The sequence below is a fragment of the Nomascus leucogenys genome, chromosome 4 (assembly GCF_006542625.1).
Source record: "Nomascus leucogenys isolate Asia chromosome 4, Asia_NLE_v1, whole genome shotgun sequence".
In the NCBI taxonomy this organism is placed as follows: Eukaryota; Metazoa; Chordata; class Mammalia; order Primates; family Hylobatidae; genus Nomascus; species Nomascus leucogenys.
Genome location: NC_044384.1, coordinates 21,125,915 through 21,145,567, shown reverse-complemented (window position 1 = coordinate 21,145,567; position 19,653 = coordinate 21,125,915). Strand labels below are relative to the sequence as shown.

General features: G+C 43.1%; 1 protein-coding gene across 1 annotated transcript in view; it reads right to left on the bottom strand.

Annotated features, from left to right (window-relative positions):
• The window catches only part of ALPK2 (alpha kinase 2), a 124,201-nt gene that overhangs the window by 93,324 nt on the left and 11,224 nt on the right, over positions 1 to 19,653 (bottom strand). The window contains exon 3 of the mRNA XM_030810094.1: positions 2,570 to 4,313. Coding sequence (XP_030665954.1) covers positions 2,570 to 4,313 — 1,744 coding nt within the window. The remainder of the gene's footprint in view (positions 1 to 2,569; positions 4,314 to 19,653) is intronic.

Sequence of the window (19,653 nt, the reverse complement as noted above, 5' to 3'; positions counted from 1 at the left end):
GCGGGTGCCTGTAATCTCAGCTATTCAGAAGGCTGAGGCAGGAGAATCGCTTGAACCTGAGAGGCGGAGGTTGCAGTGAGCCGAGATCGTGCCATTGCTCCAGCCCAGGCAACAACAGCAAGACTCCGTCTCAAAACAGATAAAAGGAAAAAGAGTGGGCAAATTTATTGCTGTGACTCCCAACCCAGGATTTTTAACCATTTCAAATTTTTAGGTCCCCATAAACCTCAAATGTCTGAGAATAAATGTGTAAAATGTGTTTTGAATTTGTTACGGAGAGATTCACCTTTTTGTGAACAGTATCATTTTAAAAAGTTGAATTTAGTTCCCAGTGACCCCCAGTGCTTCTGTGTCATAGCTGTGATGATAGTTAGCCGCTTGCTGTAAATTTGGCTACATTGTATACGTGTGTAGAAAATACAGGTATCTCCTACAACTAAATAGAAACTTCTTGCATGGGTAAAAGAATCTCAAATATGCCAGTCCCTGTGGCAAAATTTTCCTGCTTTAGTCAAAGGAAAATAAAAACCACAGATATAAAGATCCTATTTCTAACTCCAGGCTGCACAGAGCTGCTCTTAAATGTACAGCTTCCATTCACATTTCTGGTTGTCCCTCGAGTGAGAGGTCAGCTCTGCTACTGACCACTGCAAAATGAGAAGAGGTCTCACTTGCGGAAAATGCAGGCCCTTCAGTTTGCTTTCTGAACAACAGTGTTCACGGTTCTGAGGTAATTGTCTTAGTCACACCACAGAACACAGGTTGGACCTTCAGCTGATACCTGGTGGAGTGGGTATATAGTGATGAATGTGTGTGTGAGTGTGTAAGCCAAAGAGTTCCACGAGACCTTCCATAGAGCACATGAGATAGATGACCTGGGTCCCAGAAATGGCCCATTTTACTTGACTGCCTTGCTAGTAAACAAGTGAGCCAGGGCTCTCGATCTCAGAATTCAGTTTAGGTCACAAGCTGAGGATGACAAAGGGGGGTCCTCCCTCCAGCTCCTTGAAATTTGGGGCAGATGGATGAGACAGCAATTGCCTTCCACAACGGTGGGTCTAAAACCGATATCGTCAATAAATAGCCCCCTTCCCTTCCACTTACTCCTTTTGAGCTACTTTATCGCCTTCCCCCACCTTTAATAATGAAGTGATTTGTCCAATGAAACACTTTTGAGTGGATAAATGACTGTAAAAAAAAAGCACTTAGCTGAGCAAGGAAGAGCATTTTATGCCTAGAAAAGGAAATGCCACGTTTATCAACGTGAAAAAATTAACATTGTCACTTTATTTTGTATTAACATATGGTCAAAGCACCTCCTTAAGCTTATCTTGGGCATGAAACTGGTCATTGGTGTGTGAGCTGCTAAGAGATGTGTGTTAAATAACTGGATAGGAGAATCTGGTTCTCCTGTGAAAGGTAAAATATAAATGTGGCTTTTACCTGGCTAGTTTGGCCAGCAGAACAGAACAATTTGCTCAGTCAACAGTTACCTAAAATCTGGAGATTTTTAGATTGGCTTTTTTATGACTGGGTCTTTGAAATTCATGTGTCAATTTTTAATATTTTCACAGTTACGTCACTTTGCATTGGGAATAGTTTATCTTTGGAGTGTATCTAGTCTTCTATAAAAATAATACTAGTTTTCTAGTACAAACTTGGGAAAAAGGGGAATACAAAGTATAGTAAAAATAATAGACAAATAAGTTTTCTTAGGTTATTTATTTATAAAACTCAAATCTTGCCCATACTACAGCATAAGTCCAAAGCTCATTTGGGACCCTTTAAAACTGAAAATATCATTAAAAGCATAAGTTATGTATCAAGGACAGCATCTTTTGTGCATTGATTATTCCTATAAATTTAATTCCATCTCTTTACACTCCCAAATCAGTAATAAGGCAAAACAAATTTATTTCTTGGCAGCTTTTTTTCTCTTAGCCTCTTTTATACTCTGTTTTAAACAAAATAAGGCAAACATCCAATCAAAAACGTCCCACCAGTGTGGCAAAAGTTACTCTGCCTGCTTTCCCTAACATCACAAAAAAAGTGAAGTCTACAAGGCTTTCAGACACACTGAAGTCTTTCATTCATACCACAAATTCTGATTAAAGCCAAAACCTATCATTTTCAAAGCACTCTCCTGCAAATGACTAAAAACAATGTTTTTTCCCCCTTCTTCCTTTAAAGGCTACACCCAAAACATTTGCTTGAGAAACTTTCTGAATAGTGGCATTGCCTGGTAAAACACATGCAGCAGACAAAATATCAGATTTCTTTTTCCAGCTGTCCAGAATCCCATTAGTGCCTCTTAACTTCTATCAGTCTTTTGCTATAATTAGGATGGCTTAGGGTTTATCTGGGCCTTTTTTTCAAAACCAGATTTCCTTCCGAGCAGCAGCAGCTGTCATGCACAAGTACCCTGATGGTGTTGGGAAACTTATTTTGATTTACATTATGGTACAGCAATTGTGAATGTGAAGTAAAGGAAAAGACACACATGTGCACACACACACACATACACACACGTTCTTTTTATCTTGTAATTTCTTTAAAAGAAAAGTCTTACCTGAGGAGGATCACTGGAACCTGGCTTGTCTGGAACCTGGCTTGTTTCAAGTAGAGTATTAACTTGCATGCCTTCTCCCTTGCAATTTGTGTTGCCTTCTTTGGAGAGTGAACCTGTTGAAGCTTGAAGAGTTTTTGCTTCTTGCTCTGCCTGGGTTGAAATAGCACATTCTCCTGCATCAGCATGGGGATTCCGACCAGTCGCTGCTGCTGTGGTGTGAGAAGTCTCTCTCTCATCACTCTGGGTTAGTGGGGGCTCCGCAGATTCTTTGCAATAGCAGAGATGAAGAGTACCTTCTGTTGTACTTTCTCTCGGGTTGGCATTCGGCTCCTTGGGATTTCCCTTCATTCCCGGCTGCCTCACCCTGGCAGGTTTCTGTGAACCCCTCTTGCTCCATAAGTCCTCTCCCCCCACTCTCTTCTCAGCTGCCGTCTCCCAACACCGGCTCATCCCTGAGTTTGCCGACTCACCAGACAAGAGCTTCATCTCTGTCTCTCTTACTGATTCATCCATGTTGAGCAGATCGTCACTGGCAAATTCCTCTCTTGCCTGGTGGCTGTCTCTGGTTTCTCCTTGAATTCCTGGATAATCATTTTCAGCAGCCTCGGGAGCAGTGGGGAGTTCATATCTCCCCTGTTCTGTCACTGAAGACGTTCCATCCTGGTGAGGTCCCAAAATGAGAGTCATCCCTGTTTGTGGGGATGAGGGACCGTGCTTGGCGACTCTGCTGCTCCTCACCCCAACTTCTTGGGGTTGTGAGTGATGACCACAGAAGCCAGTAGTGGCAACCATAGGCCCAGTGTCACCCGACACCCGAGGCCCACAACCCATTCCACTGAGGAAATGCTCACACCCACCCAGGCAATGCTCACCGAATTCCATTTCTTCGTCATCGCTTTCTAATAAAAAAACATGCTCAGTCCCCAGCAGGTTCCTTTGCCAAACTGCATTAGAGTAATCCGTCATAACATCGGAACATTCCAGATACTCCAGGTCATCATCTGAAAACTCCTCGGTGTAGGTTAGGGTTATCTCTGGGCAAAGTTCATAGTCACTGTCAGAGTCTTCACTGGAAACCTGTGGGCTGGGTTGTTTGTTGGCCACGGCACTGTCACCTGGGTAAATGTGTGCATTTGCCTCAGACAGCGGGAGGCTGAGGCTAATGTATTTCTGTACTTTGGGATTTTGCTGACTAGAGCATAAGCCTTCATCATGAGGACCATCATTGTTCAGGTCACCATCCGTGAACTTTGATGCCATAGAATGCACTGTCTTGTGGCAACATCCATCTTGCTTTTCATAAATATGACTTGAATTAAGAAAAAGCAACCCATCTGCAATTTCTTCTGTGTTACTTGGATCATAAGCCTCTCCAGTGTGCCTTGTTCCTTTAACACCCAAAGGATTTTCAGAACTGGACACACTAATGTCAAGATTGCCCAATGACTGGAGGGAGAGTGAATGGTTGGATTTGCAGGGGGAGGAGTCAGCTGACCTGGGAGTGCCTGGGGAGATGCTTTCTTCTTCCTTATAAGGATGTTCCTTCTCATCAATCTGATTTGCACTTTCTTCTTCATGTGTCCCTGTTTCATGTTTCCAACCCCTGTCCCTGTCATCTTCCAGGTTAGGAGACAGTTGTGGGTTCTCTGATGAGCACTCAACCTCAATGGAAGCAGAACAACAGATCATTCCAAAAGAGTTTTTAGCCGAGATTTGATAGACAGCAGCATCATTTTTGGTACAGCTAGGATGAAGAGAATAGATAGATAAGTTTGCCACATTTGGACATGCATGCCAACATTTTCACACCATGGCACACAGAGAAAATGACCTTCATTTTACTGCATGTTCAAGGAGATCTGTGATCTCCCCGGAAAAGAGTTTGTGGCCAAAGGCAACTGACCTCTGGGCTCCAATGCCCCTAGTGCTGAGAATCCTAGGCACTCATCATCCTCCCTTGAAACTTTCCTCAATGCTGCCTCAAATGGAAAATGCTGAGGATTGCACCATGACAGTTTACAAATGCCATGGCAGGGTCAGGAAATTACCTTATATGGCCTAAGAGGGGGAGAAACCCTCAATTCCAAGAATTGCCTACCCCTTTCTTAGAGAACTCATGAATAATTCCACCCCTTATTTAGCATATCATCAAGAAATAACCATAAAAATGAGCAACCAGCAGCCCTCAAGGCTGTTCTGCCTGTGGAGCAGCCATTCTTTTATTCCTTTACTTTCTTAATAAACTTGTTTTCACTTTAAAAAAAATAAAAAAGAAAATGCTGAGAATTACTTAGATGAATGGGGAAAATGTTTTATATTCTAATTTCTTCTTCTTGCCTTTTACGTCATTTTTATGTTATGGGAATTTGAAAAAGCGTTTTTCTAGAGTGAGACATTGTACACAAATAAGTAAAATATCGATTCTTCATGTGCTGGAATGGCACAGAGAACCCTCAAATCTTTTGAAGACCTTGCTAAGAGAGTGTTATTCTTGCCAGAGGCCATAAAGATAATACCATGACAGGACTACATATATGAAGGACAGTGCTGTTTCCTTTTTAATTTAATGTGACTAAAAGTCTAAACCACAGCCCGTGAGCTCCACTGACTGGAAACCCATGTCCACAGGCCATTCTGACTCACATAGATCAAGCCAGGTTTTCAGCTTTGGCCCAGCAGGGGAGGAGCAGAATCCTGGATGGAACCAAGCCTGCTCTCTCAGTTCAGGATGGACACTGCTCCTTTGGCTCCTCCCGTCGTTGATCAGCATCACAAGGAACCTGCAGCCTGACATGCTTTACTGGGTCCTTTCCCACTGGAACCCTTCTCCAGACACTGCAATCCCAGTAAAAACTTGTTACCTGTGTTTTGTATGTTGCACCCTTATTAATCTCATTTGACTGCATTGTAATTGTAATATTGCTGACCTCACTATAAGTATCAGCCAGCCCAGAAGTCAACAATCATTTTTAGAAGGCAGGAGCTGTGGGTCTGGCTTGGTCTGAGAGGCAATGCTTCGATCTTTATTCACTGTTCTTCGTGTGAAATACACACAAATATCTAACCCAGGAAGGGTCAGTGTGAGACACAGATACAACATGGTCATCCTTTCTCTTCCCCACTGAACAGACCCCTTGCCTCTACAATCCTATATGTCCTCATAAACCCTCAAGTGGTGAGTCCCAGCTTACATATGTCTCATTTTCAGAAGTCAAAGACATCTAATCCCAATTTCAATAATGTCTTGTTGAGTTGGCAACGTGGCTCCTGGGTAGAAGCCATTCAGGAGTGGCTGAGATTGGCCAAGCTTGACCCATGGCTGATATTGGGCTTTGCCTTGGCCAACAGCACACATAGAATAAAATTTAAGGCAAATTTCTGGAGAAAACAATAGCTGCGCTCCGGTCTATTTCACTAAGTTACTCTGAGGTTTAAATGAGAAGATCAATGTTAAGGGACTTTGCAAAGAAGAAATGTTATGCCAGATGAATTCTTCAAGAAGGGGGCAGTGCCAAGACAAAGATACCTCTGGTGCTCAAGAATCATGCAGAAGAATCATCAGAGAACTCTGTTTAAAATTCTTGAATCAGAATCCCTAGGTCAAGGGCCTGAGAATCTGCTTTTAAAGATCTCAAAGCCATTCTGATGCAAATTGTCCTTGGCGTACCCTTGGAGACAGCCTCATCCTCATCACTGTCAATCAGGCTTAGGGCTCCACAGTTCAAGTGGACTCTTCTCAGATGAGGAAAAATGTCTATTGCTGCAGTTTCACAACATCCACATTGTTGGCAAAAAAAAAAAAAAAAAAACACTGTGAAATATTTAAAGAGATTTCTTTTGAGCCAAATATGAGTGACCATGGCTGGGGCACATCCTGAAGGGGTCCTGAGAACAAGTGCCCGAGGTAGCCAGCTTTTACAGTTTGGTTTTATACATTTTAGGGAGACAGACGTTACAGGCAAAGACATAAATAAATACATATAAGGTACACGTTGATTCAGCCCAGAAAGGTGGGACATTTTGAAGTGGGGGGGAGGGGCAAGGTTACAGGTCATAGGTAGATTCCAAGATTTTCTGATTGGTAATTGATCAGAAGAGTTAAGCTTTGCCTAAAGAGTTGAAGCCAGCAGAAAGAAATTGTTGAGTTAAGATAAGTGGGTTGTGGAAGCCAAGGTTCTTGTATATAGAGGCAGCCCCTAAGTAGCAGGCTTCAGAGGAAATAAATGGTAAATGTCCTCTCTGGACCTTAGAAGGTGTCAGATTCTCTCCTGAATCAGGAAAAGACCTGGAAAGGGAAGGAGAATCACACTTGATCTTAGCCAAAAGGCCGAGAAGCGATGGGAAGGAGAATCACTACAGAATGCAGATTTCCTCCCACAAGAGTATGGCTTTGCAGGGCCATTTAAAAATATATTAAAGAAATATATTTTTAGAATATTATACTTTGATTTTCTTTAGGACCTGCTCTTTGTGATGTGATGCTATACCAGAATCAGGTTGGAGTTGGGTATCTTCCTGCTACAGAGTCTGCTGTGAGTCTTACGATCTCTATTTTAATGTCAGTGGTGGTCAGTTGTGCCTAAACTCCAAAGAGAGGAGGGTATAATGAGGCACGTCCAACAGCCTTCCTGTCATGGCCTGAACTAGTTTTTTAGGTTTCTTAGGGATCCCCTTGGCCAAGGGGTGTGGGGGCGGTGGCGCGGCTTAGAATTTAATTTTTGGTTTACAACACTGTCTTCTTCATGAAACTTTTCAATTAATTCTTGGAGATTTGGCCTCCATTAAGCACGGACAGCACTACAAGCTGAGCACAGTGGCTCACACCTGTAATCCTAGCACTTCAGGAGGCTGAGGTGGGAGGATCAGTTGAGCCCATGAGTTCAAGACCTGCCTGGGCAACATGGCAAGACTCCATCTCTGTAAAAAACTTAAAATTAGCCAGGCATGGTGATACACACCAGTAGTCCCAGCTACTCCAGCCTGGATGACAGAGCAAGACTTTGTCTCAAAAAAAAAAAAAAAGAAAAAGAAAAAGGCAGTGGGGCTGTGGCAGGGTGGGCAATAGGGACTACAGGGAAATCCCAAGTAATTTTGATGTCCTGACCTATCCAGTTCATGAGCCCTCTGCAGAGAAACCACCTCCCCTGAAGGTACCATGACTTGTGTAGAAGAGAGAGAAAGGAAGAAAAGACAAGAAGGCTGAGAGGCACAAGGGGCGGTAAAGCAGTAAGAAATCAGGAGAGGTGGGGAGCAGAGATGATTCTCAAGAATCAGGGAGAGAAAACAAAAAGAATTTTAGAAAAACATGGAGAAAATCATTGAGTTAAATACACTCTATTTAAATTCTTAACGACTAAATAAACAGATGGGAGATTGCCATAATTTTGTGATGTATAATTTTATGAAACATGTGTTTTAGTTGATAAGAGATTTATAATCCATCGTAAGTACAGTCAATAAAGAGAAAAGGGAACTGGATTAAGTGTAATTAACTTCTCAGTGGCTAATGAGTGCCTTTGAAAGAGTTATGATTTGTGGCTGACACGTCTTTGCTAATCATCTCGAAGCATCCTAAAGAAGAGGGGAAGAAAATCGGGCAAGGAAACCAGCATCTGCTGGGTGACTCCTACATTAAACAATGTCTGCCTCCTCCCTGTGGGCAAAACTGAGGTTCAAAGGAGTTATTTCCCCAAAGTGACAAAGCTGGAAAGCCATAGAGCCGGGATAAGAAAGAGCCTTCTGCCCTGGCTGCCTGGCTCTGTGGTTGCTGTTAGAAAACTAACATTACCAGAAAGGAAACGACACAGTGTAGAGAGATCATTCTGCAAATAAAGTGTTTCTGTCCTAAGTCTTCAATCTTGATCAGCGAAATGGCAGACTTGCATAGAGTAATGGGTACCATGGTTCCCAGCATTATGTTAGGAGCTGCAGTGGAGTGAAGGAGATGCCTGAAACATCATGTCCAGCCCCCAAATGACTAAAAATTGACTGAAGGAAACAGTATTAATTTTCCAGAGAACCTTGTAGATCAGGTCTGTGCTAAGGTGTACAGAACAGACTGGATGGGAAAAAGGAATTCAGAGAAGGGACTCCAATGGCAGCAGTTAAAATGGTGTTAGTAGGGTCGGGGTGTAGAATCCATGCAGGATGCTGGCAGAGAGACCTGCGTGCCCCACAGTGATTTGACAGGAATGCAAAACTGTCCAGGAAGAAATTCCCTGAACAATTAATTGAATTCCCTCCTTGCATATCTTTTCTTTTGGCAGAGGGAAGCAGTAACATTCCTCTCCCCTGCTGTGAAAGTCTTGCTTGAATTCTCTAGGTTCTTTCTAAATTAATCGTTTCCTTATTAAAGAAAAAGAGGTCCATATTACCTTAAATGAATGAAGCTTCTGAGTTTGAACCCCCAGAAATGGTCTAAACCAGAATTTCTGAAAACATTTTGGTTTCAAGACTCTTTAATACTCTTAAAAATAATTGAGGACTTCAAAGAACTTTTGTTTATATGGGTTATATCTCTCAATGTTTACATTACAATTAAAAATTTTTAGCTATTTAGTTCATTTTAAAAAATAAGAATAAATTCATTGCACATTAGCATAAATAATGTTTTTATGGAAAACAATATATTTTTCCAAGACAAAGCAACATTTCATAAGAGTAGTTTTAAATTTTTTCATATATGTTTAATATCAAGCTTAACAGAAGATGGTTGGATTTTTGTATCTATGCATTCAGTGTGATACAATACATGGTTTTGATTAATATATGCAGAAAAACTGGCCTGACACATTAATGTGTTGGAAAAAGAAGGAATATTTTAATAATCTTTTCATCTGATTGAAAATATTCTTATTTGATATATATGAAGATTAGTTACAATGTGGAATCTGAAACCACATCAATGAACTTTCCATACTTATTATGTAAAATCCATCATTCTATGTTGCTTTTGTTTTTTTTTTTGAGACGGAGTCTTGCTCTGTCTCCCAGGCTGTAGTACAGTGGCGCCACCTTGGCTCACTGCAACCTCAGCTCACTGCAACCTCCACCTCCAGGGTTCAAGTGATTCTTCTGCCTCAGCCTCCCAAGTAGCTGGGACTACAGGCATGTACCACCATGCCTGGCTAATTTTTGTATTTTTAGTAGAGACGGGATTTCACCATGTTGGCCAGGCTGATCTCAAACTCCTGACCTCAGGTGATCTGCCTGCCTTGGCCTCCCAAAGTGCTGGGATTATGGGCGTGAGCCACGATGCCCAGCCCTATATTGCATTTTAAGTGCATCTTTTACCCATGCATGATTTTGTAACATCATACATTGGTCATTTGGAAAAACTTGGCTCATGATATCTTCCAAATATTAATACATTTTATTAAATAATACTTTTTAAAACCACATTTTTTTAATATTATCACTGATCTTATCAGAATAATTTTAAAATATTATAAACTGTTACGCTTTTGATGAAGGGTACAAGCTTTCCAAAATTCTACTTAGGGAAATAATATGAATGTTAATTTATCGGAGAACAGTGTAAATCAAATCTGTGCTAAGTTGTATGGTGGAAAGTAGAAGCATGGAGGATATGAGCTAGAAGTTCAGAGGAAGGATCCCTGAAAATTCTCACCTCTGTAAATGCAACAAGAACACTGGAAAAACTTGTCTGAATCAACTTTTTCAGGGCTCTGAAAATTAAAGGCAATCTGGGGAGCCTTTATTCAAGAAAAATGGCTGAATCTCAGTAAGAACAGTTTTCTGGTGCTTTAACCTGCCCTAGTTCTATTCCCCCATAACCAGCTCCACAGTAGTCTTGAAAACCAAGACTCCACAATCACAGTGAAAACCAGTAGCCTGGCAGCAGCTGGAGGGGGCAGGACACAGTTGGGCCTCCTTCAAAGCCCCATACCCAGAGAGTTGTCATTATTTGACCTGTCTAGTAATTCCCTGGAAGACCCCACTCACAAGACTGTTTTTGTGTGATCTGACTTAGAGTTCACCCAGCAAAAATAACTTTTTCCCTAGGGGCATTTGTAAAAAAAAAAAAAAAAAAAATGCAATTGTTTAACACCATGGCTGCTTGAGGCAGTAGATTACAATTGGGTTAAACAATAGGGTAACCAAAAAGCTTAAAAGGGAAAGCTGGGAATGAGATGCCCATAGGGGTCATTGAAAAGCTGAGACATTCTCCTGGGGATCTAGGAGGCCATGCACATGCATAAGGCTGTGAGCAGCCTTCCTAAGCATGTCCAGTGCATATGCTTATGAAAGACCTGAGAAAATTCTGAGTTCGCAGCTCTAACTGACCTTAAGGCTCTCCACTAGCAGGAAGTGAAGGCTAAGGCAGAGTTGTCAATTGCCTGACTGAGTGTGAAAGCATGCTTCCTACCTCAACATGTACACACAGCCCCTCAATAAACTGGGAGAACTATTGGTTCCAGGCACCTAAGGAAATCTCTGTCCAGTCATTAGCTGACCACTAAGCTAACTCAGTAGAAACTTCAGGGGCCACAGACAACAAAGAATTAGTACAGAAAAGTCACTAAGCAAGCAAACAACAACAATAAGCCCTGGGAATGTGGGAGAATCTCATGTCCAGAGTTGCCACATTACATTGTTTAAAATGTCCAGTTTTCAACAAAAATTATGTGACATGCAAAGAAACATAAAGTATGGCCCGTACACAGAAGAAAAAGCAATCAATAGAAACTGTCCCTAGACTTGCTAGACACAAATTTTATCTATTTTAAATATGTTCAAAGAACTAAAGAAAACCATGTCTAAAGAGCTGAAAAAAAGTATGAGAATGGTGTTTCAATAAAGACATAGAAATTATACATACAAACCAAATAGAAATTTAGAGATTTAAAATTACAGTAACGGAAATAAAAAATTCACAAAAGGGCTCTACAGCAGATTTGGGCAGATGGAATAAGAATCAATGAACCTGAAGATGGTCAATTGAGATTATCCAATTTTAGGAACACAAAGAAAAAAGAATGTAGAAAAAGAGTTCTGGAGCCCGATGGTATACCAGCTTACAATATATACATAATCAGAGTCCCCATAGGAGAGAAGATAGAGAAAAAAACAGAAGGAATATTGGAAAAAAACTGGAAGTCCCTAGTTCAGAGAAGGGACTGCAATGATAGCTTGAAAGTTTGGATTTTATTGCTGGCAACACATACTTTTAGTTTTCCTTGAAGTGGCAGGCTTGTTTTGTTCATGTTTCAGAAAATGTCTGCCAAATACCCAAGGCTGAATAACCATCATTTTTCTGTTATTCTTTTGAGTAAAAACCATAATCCATGAAAACAGTGGCTAATTCAGCTTGCAACTTAATCATGCAGAAGCTTGTCCTCAAGATGTTCATCATCTGAGGAAATCCAGCAGAGGTGCTCTGTGTATATTTCCCATTTTATTACATGGGGTATTAAAAGGGCTATTGAGTTATCAAGATTTAATAAAATTACCCCATTTTTACTGATGCATCAAGGGCATTATTAAGTAAAACTTTTTGTTTGTTGTTTTTAACTGTGGCTGTATGGAAGTGCAGAATTCTATGGCAACTAATACGGTTCGGGACCACTACCATGATTCATGCTAAGCCACCAACAGACTTACCCTTCATTACTTTTTATCATTAGTGTACATGTCAACACAGTGAAAAGGTCAAATAATGTTTGAATTTTTTTTTAATTTTTATTTTAAGTTCTGGGGTACATGTGCAGGATGTGCAGGTTTGTTACATAGGTAATGTGTGCCATGGTGGTTTTCTGCACCTATCAGTCCATCACTTAGATATGCCCAGCATGCATTAGCTATTTTTCCTAATGCTCTACCCCTTACACTGCTCCCCCGCAACCACTGTCCACCGACAGGCCCCAGTGTGTGTTTTTCCCCTCCCTGTGTCCATGTGTTCTCATTTTTTTTGGCTCCCGCTTATAAGTGAGAACATGTGGTTTTTGGTTTTCTGGTCCTGCATTAGTTTGCTGAGGATAATGGCTTCCAGCTCCATCCATGTCCCTGCAAAGGACATGATCTTGTTCCTTTTTATGGCTGCGTCGTATCCCATGGTGTATATGTACCACATTTACTTTATCCAGTCTATCATTGATGGGCATTTGGGTTGATTCCGTGTCTTTGCTATTGTGAATGGTACTGCAATTAACATATACGTGCATATATCTTTGTAATAGAATGATTTATGTTCATTTGGGTTTGTATCTAGTAATGGGATTGCTGGGTATGTTTGAGTATTTTTAGGATAACATTTTTGACCCTGAGGATCCCTAAAAGGGTGTTAGGGACTTCCAGAAGTCCAAGGAACACAGTTCAAGAATCATTGATTTAAGCTGTTCACCAAGGGAAGCCTGGATACACTGTCACAGCAGAACAGCTAGCTGTTGTACCCTGGAAGATGGGCATTAGCATGGAGAGGTCACTGCTTTGCTTGGTTTGTTCATTTGTGTATCCTCTTAGGCTGATGATATAACCTCTGTGGTTTTTCTTATTTGCAAAGGGGAAAGAAGACCTATGTCTGGGCTCCACTTCCAGAGATTCTGATTCAATGCTTAATACATGGGCCTATGTAATTTAATTTTGGGCAGGAGGAGGCTGGTTCCATCAATTCTGGAAGAGTTAATCCTAAAAGTTCTTCAGGATTCAGCCAACTTAGCATGATTTTGTGCTTTGGGAACAAGGGTTAAAAATATGAGTAAGAAATAAGCAGGACAAGAATCCACAGGACTAGTAACCCTATCAAAGAGGAATATGAAGACAAGAGGTTGGGGAACAGAATGAAACAAGTAGAAAAGGAAGACATAAACGAACGATTTATTTTTTTCTAGCTACCAGCACAATATACACATCAAAATGATATACTTTTCAGTCCCTACATTTCAATCATCATCATCTTCTTCATCCTCATTCTCATCCTCATCCTACCCTAAGGGTCACATGCATTATTTCATACATCTACCTATTGACTATTAAGGTGGGTGATTCCACCAGCAAAAATAAAAATAAAATCAGTAATCTCGTGCGGCCTGAAAAATGGATAATCCTTTATTGCCTGCACTGAGGTCATTTCCCTGCTCCCAACAATATTAAAATTGCTGAAACTCAAACTGCAACTCGACCAGGTGCCCTGAAGACAGGGTTCATAGAAGAAGAAGCTGAAGTATTGGCTAGAGATAAGATTTGGAATTCTCAGCCAGGCGCGTTGGCTCATGCCTGTAATCCCAGCACTTTGGGAGGCTGAGGCAGGTGGATCACTTGAGATCAGGAGTTTGAGACCAGCCTAGGCAACATATTGAAACCCCACCTTTACAAAAAAAATACAAAAATTAGCCAGGTGTGGTGGCACGTGCCTGTAATCCCAGCTACTTGGGAGGCTGAGGCAGGAGACTCACTTGAACCTGGGGGCGGAGGTTGCAGTGAGCTGAGATTGTACCACTGCACTCCAACCTTGGTGACAGAGTGAGGCTCCAACTAAAAAAAAAAAAAAAAAAAAAAAAGATTTGGAATTATCTCTGGAATTTAGATACTATACAACCACTATCTTGCACCACAGGCATTCCATTTTATTATGCATTCCACTTTCCAGTGAAAGAAAACAAGATCTGGAAACACGAGGTATGTAGTGTCTTCATCCCTTCAGCCAGGAATGCAGGGGGAGGGAGGCCTCTGAAGCTCCCCCTCCTGTGGCTGCGAATGTTTTGAGCCTTCCCTCCCACTGCAGCAGGGAGGGGGAAGAGGGCTCCACTCAATAAATAATCACACAATGACATCCGTGTCCTTTCCTTGGCGATAGCACCAGGTGAAGGTCATCATATTTTCTTAAGCCAAGTGTCTGTATTTTATTAGCTGCCTAACAACTGCTATCAATAATCATATTAATAACCGACAGAATAGGAAAGACTGGTCTTTCCCAAGCCCCAAAGCTGTGTTTGTCCTGGAGATGGAAGAATTCTCTGAATTTCTTGATCATATTTTCTATAAGTAACTTGACACCTTTCAAAACAATGAGGAGATTCCTCATACATTTACCAATTTATTCAGTTATTTATTCAACAGATTGATTGAACCACACACCTAAAGAGCTGAAAGGGACCTCAGAGCTGTGTCTCTCCCAGGCCGGTTCTCACCCACCTGCCTTCTTCCCCGGGGTTCTGCTCTCTATCACCAGGGCTGACCCCTGAGGCTGCAACACCCCAGCTCCCATGACTGCTGGCTTCTTGCTGTGTTTGACCAAAGAGAGACAGTAGATTGGGGGATGGGAGGGAAAGCAGGAAGAAACCATCTCTTTCATAGTTCCAGGTCCCATGGGACAGCCTACCAGAGGTCCAGTTTCTGCTCTGTGGCCTGTGACCTGGAACTGGGAGTCTTGCCTCCTCCCTTTGTCTCTGCTGCCCAGGAGATAGTGGCTCTGGGTGACCTCACTGTTCCCTGTTGGCTCAGTCATCTGTGCAACCCTGCACTAAATGCTTCAAAATCGTTTTTGTCTTCCTGATTAGACCCTAAGAGATACAGGAATTGGAACTATCTTACAGATGTTGGAACTGAGGCCCAGAGAAGATGTGACATGTCTTAAGTTGTACAGCCAAAAAAATGATAGGAAATGTCTACCATGTATAAAGCATTGTGTTAGCCACTATGTGGATGATAAAGATGTGAAGTTCCTGGCTCTTTTCTCAGGAGCCTCCCATCCAGTAAGGGAAATGACGTGTCTATACAAACAGCTATAATACAGGACAGTGTGTGCCAGGCACCATTAACAAGCGTGCCAGTTATAAGGATTCAGGTGTTGGGGGCGTGCAAGATAATGAAGGGAGGTTTCCTGGGGAGCTCAACAGCTGAAGCAGACCAGGAAATACAGGGTGGGATTTTGGCAGGAAAGATGGTGTGTGCCTGTGGCTGGTGGAGGGGTGATCATTCCAGGCAGAAGGAATAGCCTAAATGTGGAAGAAGGCAGGAAAGCTTCAGGCCCTCCCAGGAAACAATAAACCATTTTTAATTTGGAACCTGGGGAAGTGGTAGGCGGGAAGGTAGGGTAACTGCGTTGTTCACTGTTTAAACAGGACACTTCAGAGAATGAAAAGGGACTCTCTAAATACACCAAAGCAACAGGCAGAGACTGGGGCCATGCTAAGGAAATTGAGGCTGGCCCAGGTGGATCAGGAGATATGGTCACCTGCCAAGAGGTGGCTGAGCCCAGATCATGGAAGGTTTTCCATCCCATACTAAGGGGTTTAGACCTCAGGTTCCAGTTCACTGGGAAGCAAATAAAATAGTCATGTAGGAAGGGATGGAAAATAATTCTGTAAGACGCTAACTGCATTTTATACCACAGACCGGGGACGAGGAGCAAATGCTCTTACTCTCCATATCTGATGTGACCTGTGGCCCCCGAATGAGCAGGAACAGCCCGTTCTCCCATGTGTCCTGCTGGACCTACAACTATACATGCTTAGCACACTGCATGGGACTTGAGAAGAGAAACAAGAAATTAGTAGAAGACTTGGTTCCTTCCCCGGGGATGAGACTTTTGGTATTAAACAGGGAGCAGTACACAATTCGCAAAATCTAGTGTCATTGAATTCCAAAAGGCACAGCCGAGGCAGCCAGCGCTTCTGGTGGTTAGGACAGGAGAGGTCACGGTGGCCTGGACCTTCAGGAAATGAAGCCAGGAGCACAGAACTCGAGCCCCGCAGGGAAGAATTACATTTTGGCTGGGTGGAAAGAGGGGAGGGCATTCCTGGCAGATGCACCAGAGCTGGAATGAGCAGGTCATGTGTAAGGGACAATAAAGCAATGAGCTGACGCGGGATTCTCAGGAGGCAGGGCTGGGGCAGAGGCCCCTGAAGAACTGGGGCAGTGGGTGGGGAGGAGCTCCCGTGTGGAGGGTGCGGAATTCTGTCCAGGGGCACTATGTGTGTGTGTGAACTGCAGGGGAAAGTTTACTTTTCTTCTTCACCCAAGAGCAATTCGAAGCCGATTGCAGAGGCAGTTGGCAAAGTCAGTACTGCATAGTGGTTAAGGGACAGACTTAGCAGCGAGTGTGCCTGGGTTCACATGCGGGCCCATCTGCTCGGCAGCGTTGGACAAGCCACTTGACAGCTCTGGACAATAGCTGAACCTACATCAACCCGGTGACGTGAGGATTAAGGGAGTTAACTCCTATAAAGTGCTGAAAGCAAAGCCTGGCACACAGTAAGACTAAATCAATAGTTCTCAGCCCTGGCTGAATGTTCAAATGACTTGGAGCGCTTTGTAAAAATACCAGGGCCAGAGGATTTTAGGGCGGGGAGACTACTGCTCATTCTACAAAGGTAGATACATGTCATGACACCTTTGTCCAAACCTGTAGAACGGACACCAAGAGTGAACCCTCATGTAAACTATGGACTTGGGATGATGATGTGTCAGTGTGGATTCCTGGATTGTAACAAATGTACCGTGCCAGACAGAGGGTATGTGGGAACTATCTGTGTCTTATGCTCAATTTTGCTGTGACCCCAAAACTGCTCTAAAATTAAAGTCTATTTAAAAAGAAAAAAAGGGGCTGGGTGCAGTGGCTCATGCCTGTAGTCCCAGCACTTTGGGAGGCCAAGGCAGGTGGATCATGAGGTCAGGAGTTCAAGACCAGCCTGGCCAACATGGTGAAACCCCATCTTTACTAAAAATACAAAAATTTGCTGAGCGTGGTGGCATGCGCCTGTAATCCCATCTACTTGGGAGGCTGAGGCATGAGAATCACTTGAACCTCGGAGGCAGAGGTTGCAGTGAGCCAAGATCGCACCATTGTACTCCAGCCTGGGCAACAGAGCAAAAACTCCATCTCAAAAAAAATAAATAAAAATAATCAAAGGAAAAAAATACCAGTGCCAGGGCCCCACCTCTTCCCCCAACAATAACAACAACAACAAAAAAGCACAATTAAGTAGCATAATGGGGTGAAACTTTCACCATCAAGTTTTTTTTAAAGGCTTCTAGGCTATTCCTTTGGGCAGCCAGCGCTCAGAAGCACTGAACTAAATAAATGGACATGGACTCTTGTACAATAGTGAGCACGTCAGGGAACAGGCATGTTCGTGGTAGAGCCAGGATCTTTTCCTGGGGATGCGTGGGGAGCGGTTTCCTGGCTCCCACTTGGTGCAGAAGCTCTGCACTTTTGACAGCTTTCTGAGCCTCTGGAAGCAACACAGACCCACCAGAGATTCTTTGAACAAGCAATGGGCAAACTGATTTCAGAAAGGAAAAAAATCCTATGGCATTACTACCACCACGCTTAGTTAATAGATGACTGACCCTTCTTATTAAAAGAAAACTCAAAGATATCCAGAAACAATTTCTACCCACAGCATCTAATAGGTCACCAAGCAAGCATAAAGTCCCAGAAGTCTTAAGGAGCATTGTGACAATATACCAAAACGATCTTAAGTTTAAACTGTAAATCTATTCTCTGAAAGGCCCGTCGTCTTGGGAGCAGGACTAAGATGAATGCTCCATTAGACAAGCCATGGTGGGCAGCCCCAGCTCTCAGCAGCACAAACATCCCTGGCCACAGAGGCCCAGAGCTCTGCTAATTCATCAAACACCCAGCACGCCCCAAGCCAAACGGTGGATGTCCCTATCCAAACCTGCTTCTTGTCTCCAGAAAACTGCAATTCCATTCTACCAACTGCTCAGGCCGAAAATCCTGGAGTCCATCTTTCACTCCCCTTTCACATCCAGCATCTGGTCCAACAGCAGCTCCTGTCAGACACACTCAGAACCTGGCCGCTTCCTCCCACCTTCTGCAGGACCGTCCTGGGTGGAAGCACCACCGTCTCATCTAATTACCGCGATGGTTGCTTGCAGGTCCCCATCTATGCCCTGAGTCTTCTCCAGAGGATACATTCACAGCACTGAGATAAGAGTCATCCTTTCACACTTAGCCAAAAAATGTCATCACATCTCTGTTCAGAAACCCTCTTATGTGTCTCCATCTCACTCCAAATCAAACCCAAAGTCATGACCATGTGCCATGGCCTACAAGCAATGAGCCGATGTGGGAGTCACAGAAGGTTAAGAGAATCTGCCATCCCCAGGTGATAACCACATCACCTCCCTCTCTGCCCTTGCACCCCTGTGCTCAGAGCCCCTCACCAGAGAGACCTTCCCACTGTCATGCACCTTCCCTCCCTCGTGCTGCTTTATCTTTTCTCACCTGACCCATTACATAGTTCCTGGTGTGTTAAATGTCTGGCTCCTCTTACTATCCCTTTCCCATGAGATCAGGGACTCCAGTATTCGCTGCTGTATCCTTAGGGTCTAGAACAATCCCCGGCATATAGTAGGCCCTCCATGAATCCTTATTTTTGAATGAAGTCCTTATGATCACTCCTTTTTGAATTATATTCCAGGATGCATCTTAATAGAGTTGGTTTGGGAGGATGGCACTGGTAGGATGAGATGCAGTCATTAACATAATGGACTTGGGGGCCCTGGGAAACAGAATTTTGGGGTTCTAACCCTAGCTTTGTTCCTAACCCGTTGTGTTACTTGGATGGGTCCTGTGATCTCTCTGGGCCTTGGGTGACCTATAGGGTGTAAGCAGTGGACTAGACCAATTGGATTTGACCAATTAAAACAGAATTTTTTAGGGATGGGATATAAGCATCAATACTTTTTTAAAGTTCCCCAGAGGTTATGTATAGCCAGGAGTGGGCTAAGCCTAAGCCTTACAGCAGGGTTTCTCTTGTGTTAAAAATGCGCACGAATCCCTTGGGATGTCATTAAAATGCAGGCTCTGATTGGCTGGGTCTGGAGAGGGAGCTGGGATTTTGCCATTCTAACAAGCTCCCAGGGGATGCTGATGCTGGTGGTCCAAGACCAGGCTCTGGGCGGCAACATCTTGAAGTCACTTCCAGCTTGGTGGCTCCAACGTTCCCATCAAGGGTAAAGGTCCCCTTATTAAATTCTCAGGAAAACATCAGCTGTCACTCCAGTAGCTGCTCAATTTGAGCTGAGTTCCCTACTCAATGGCTGGCAAGCTGCCCCTGCATGCCCTGTGTGGATGTTAAGAGTTGGTTTTCCTT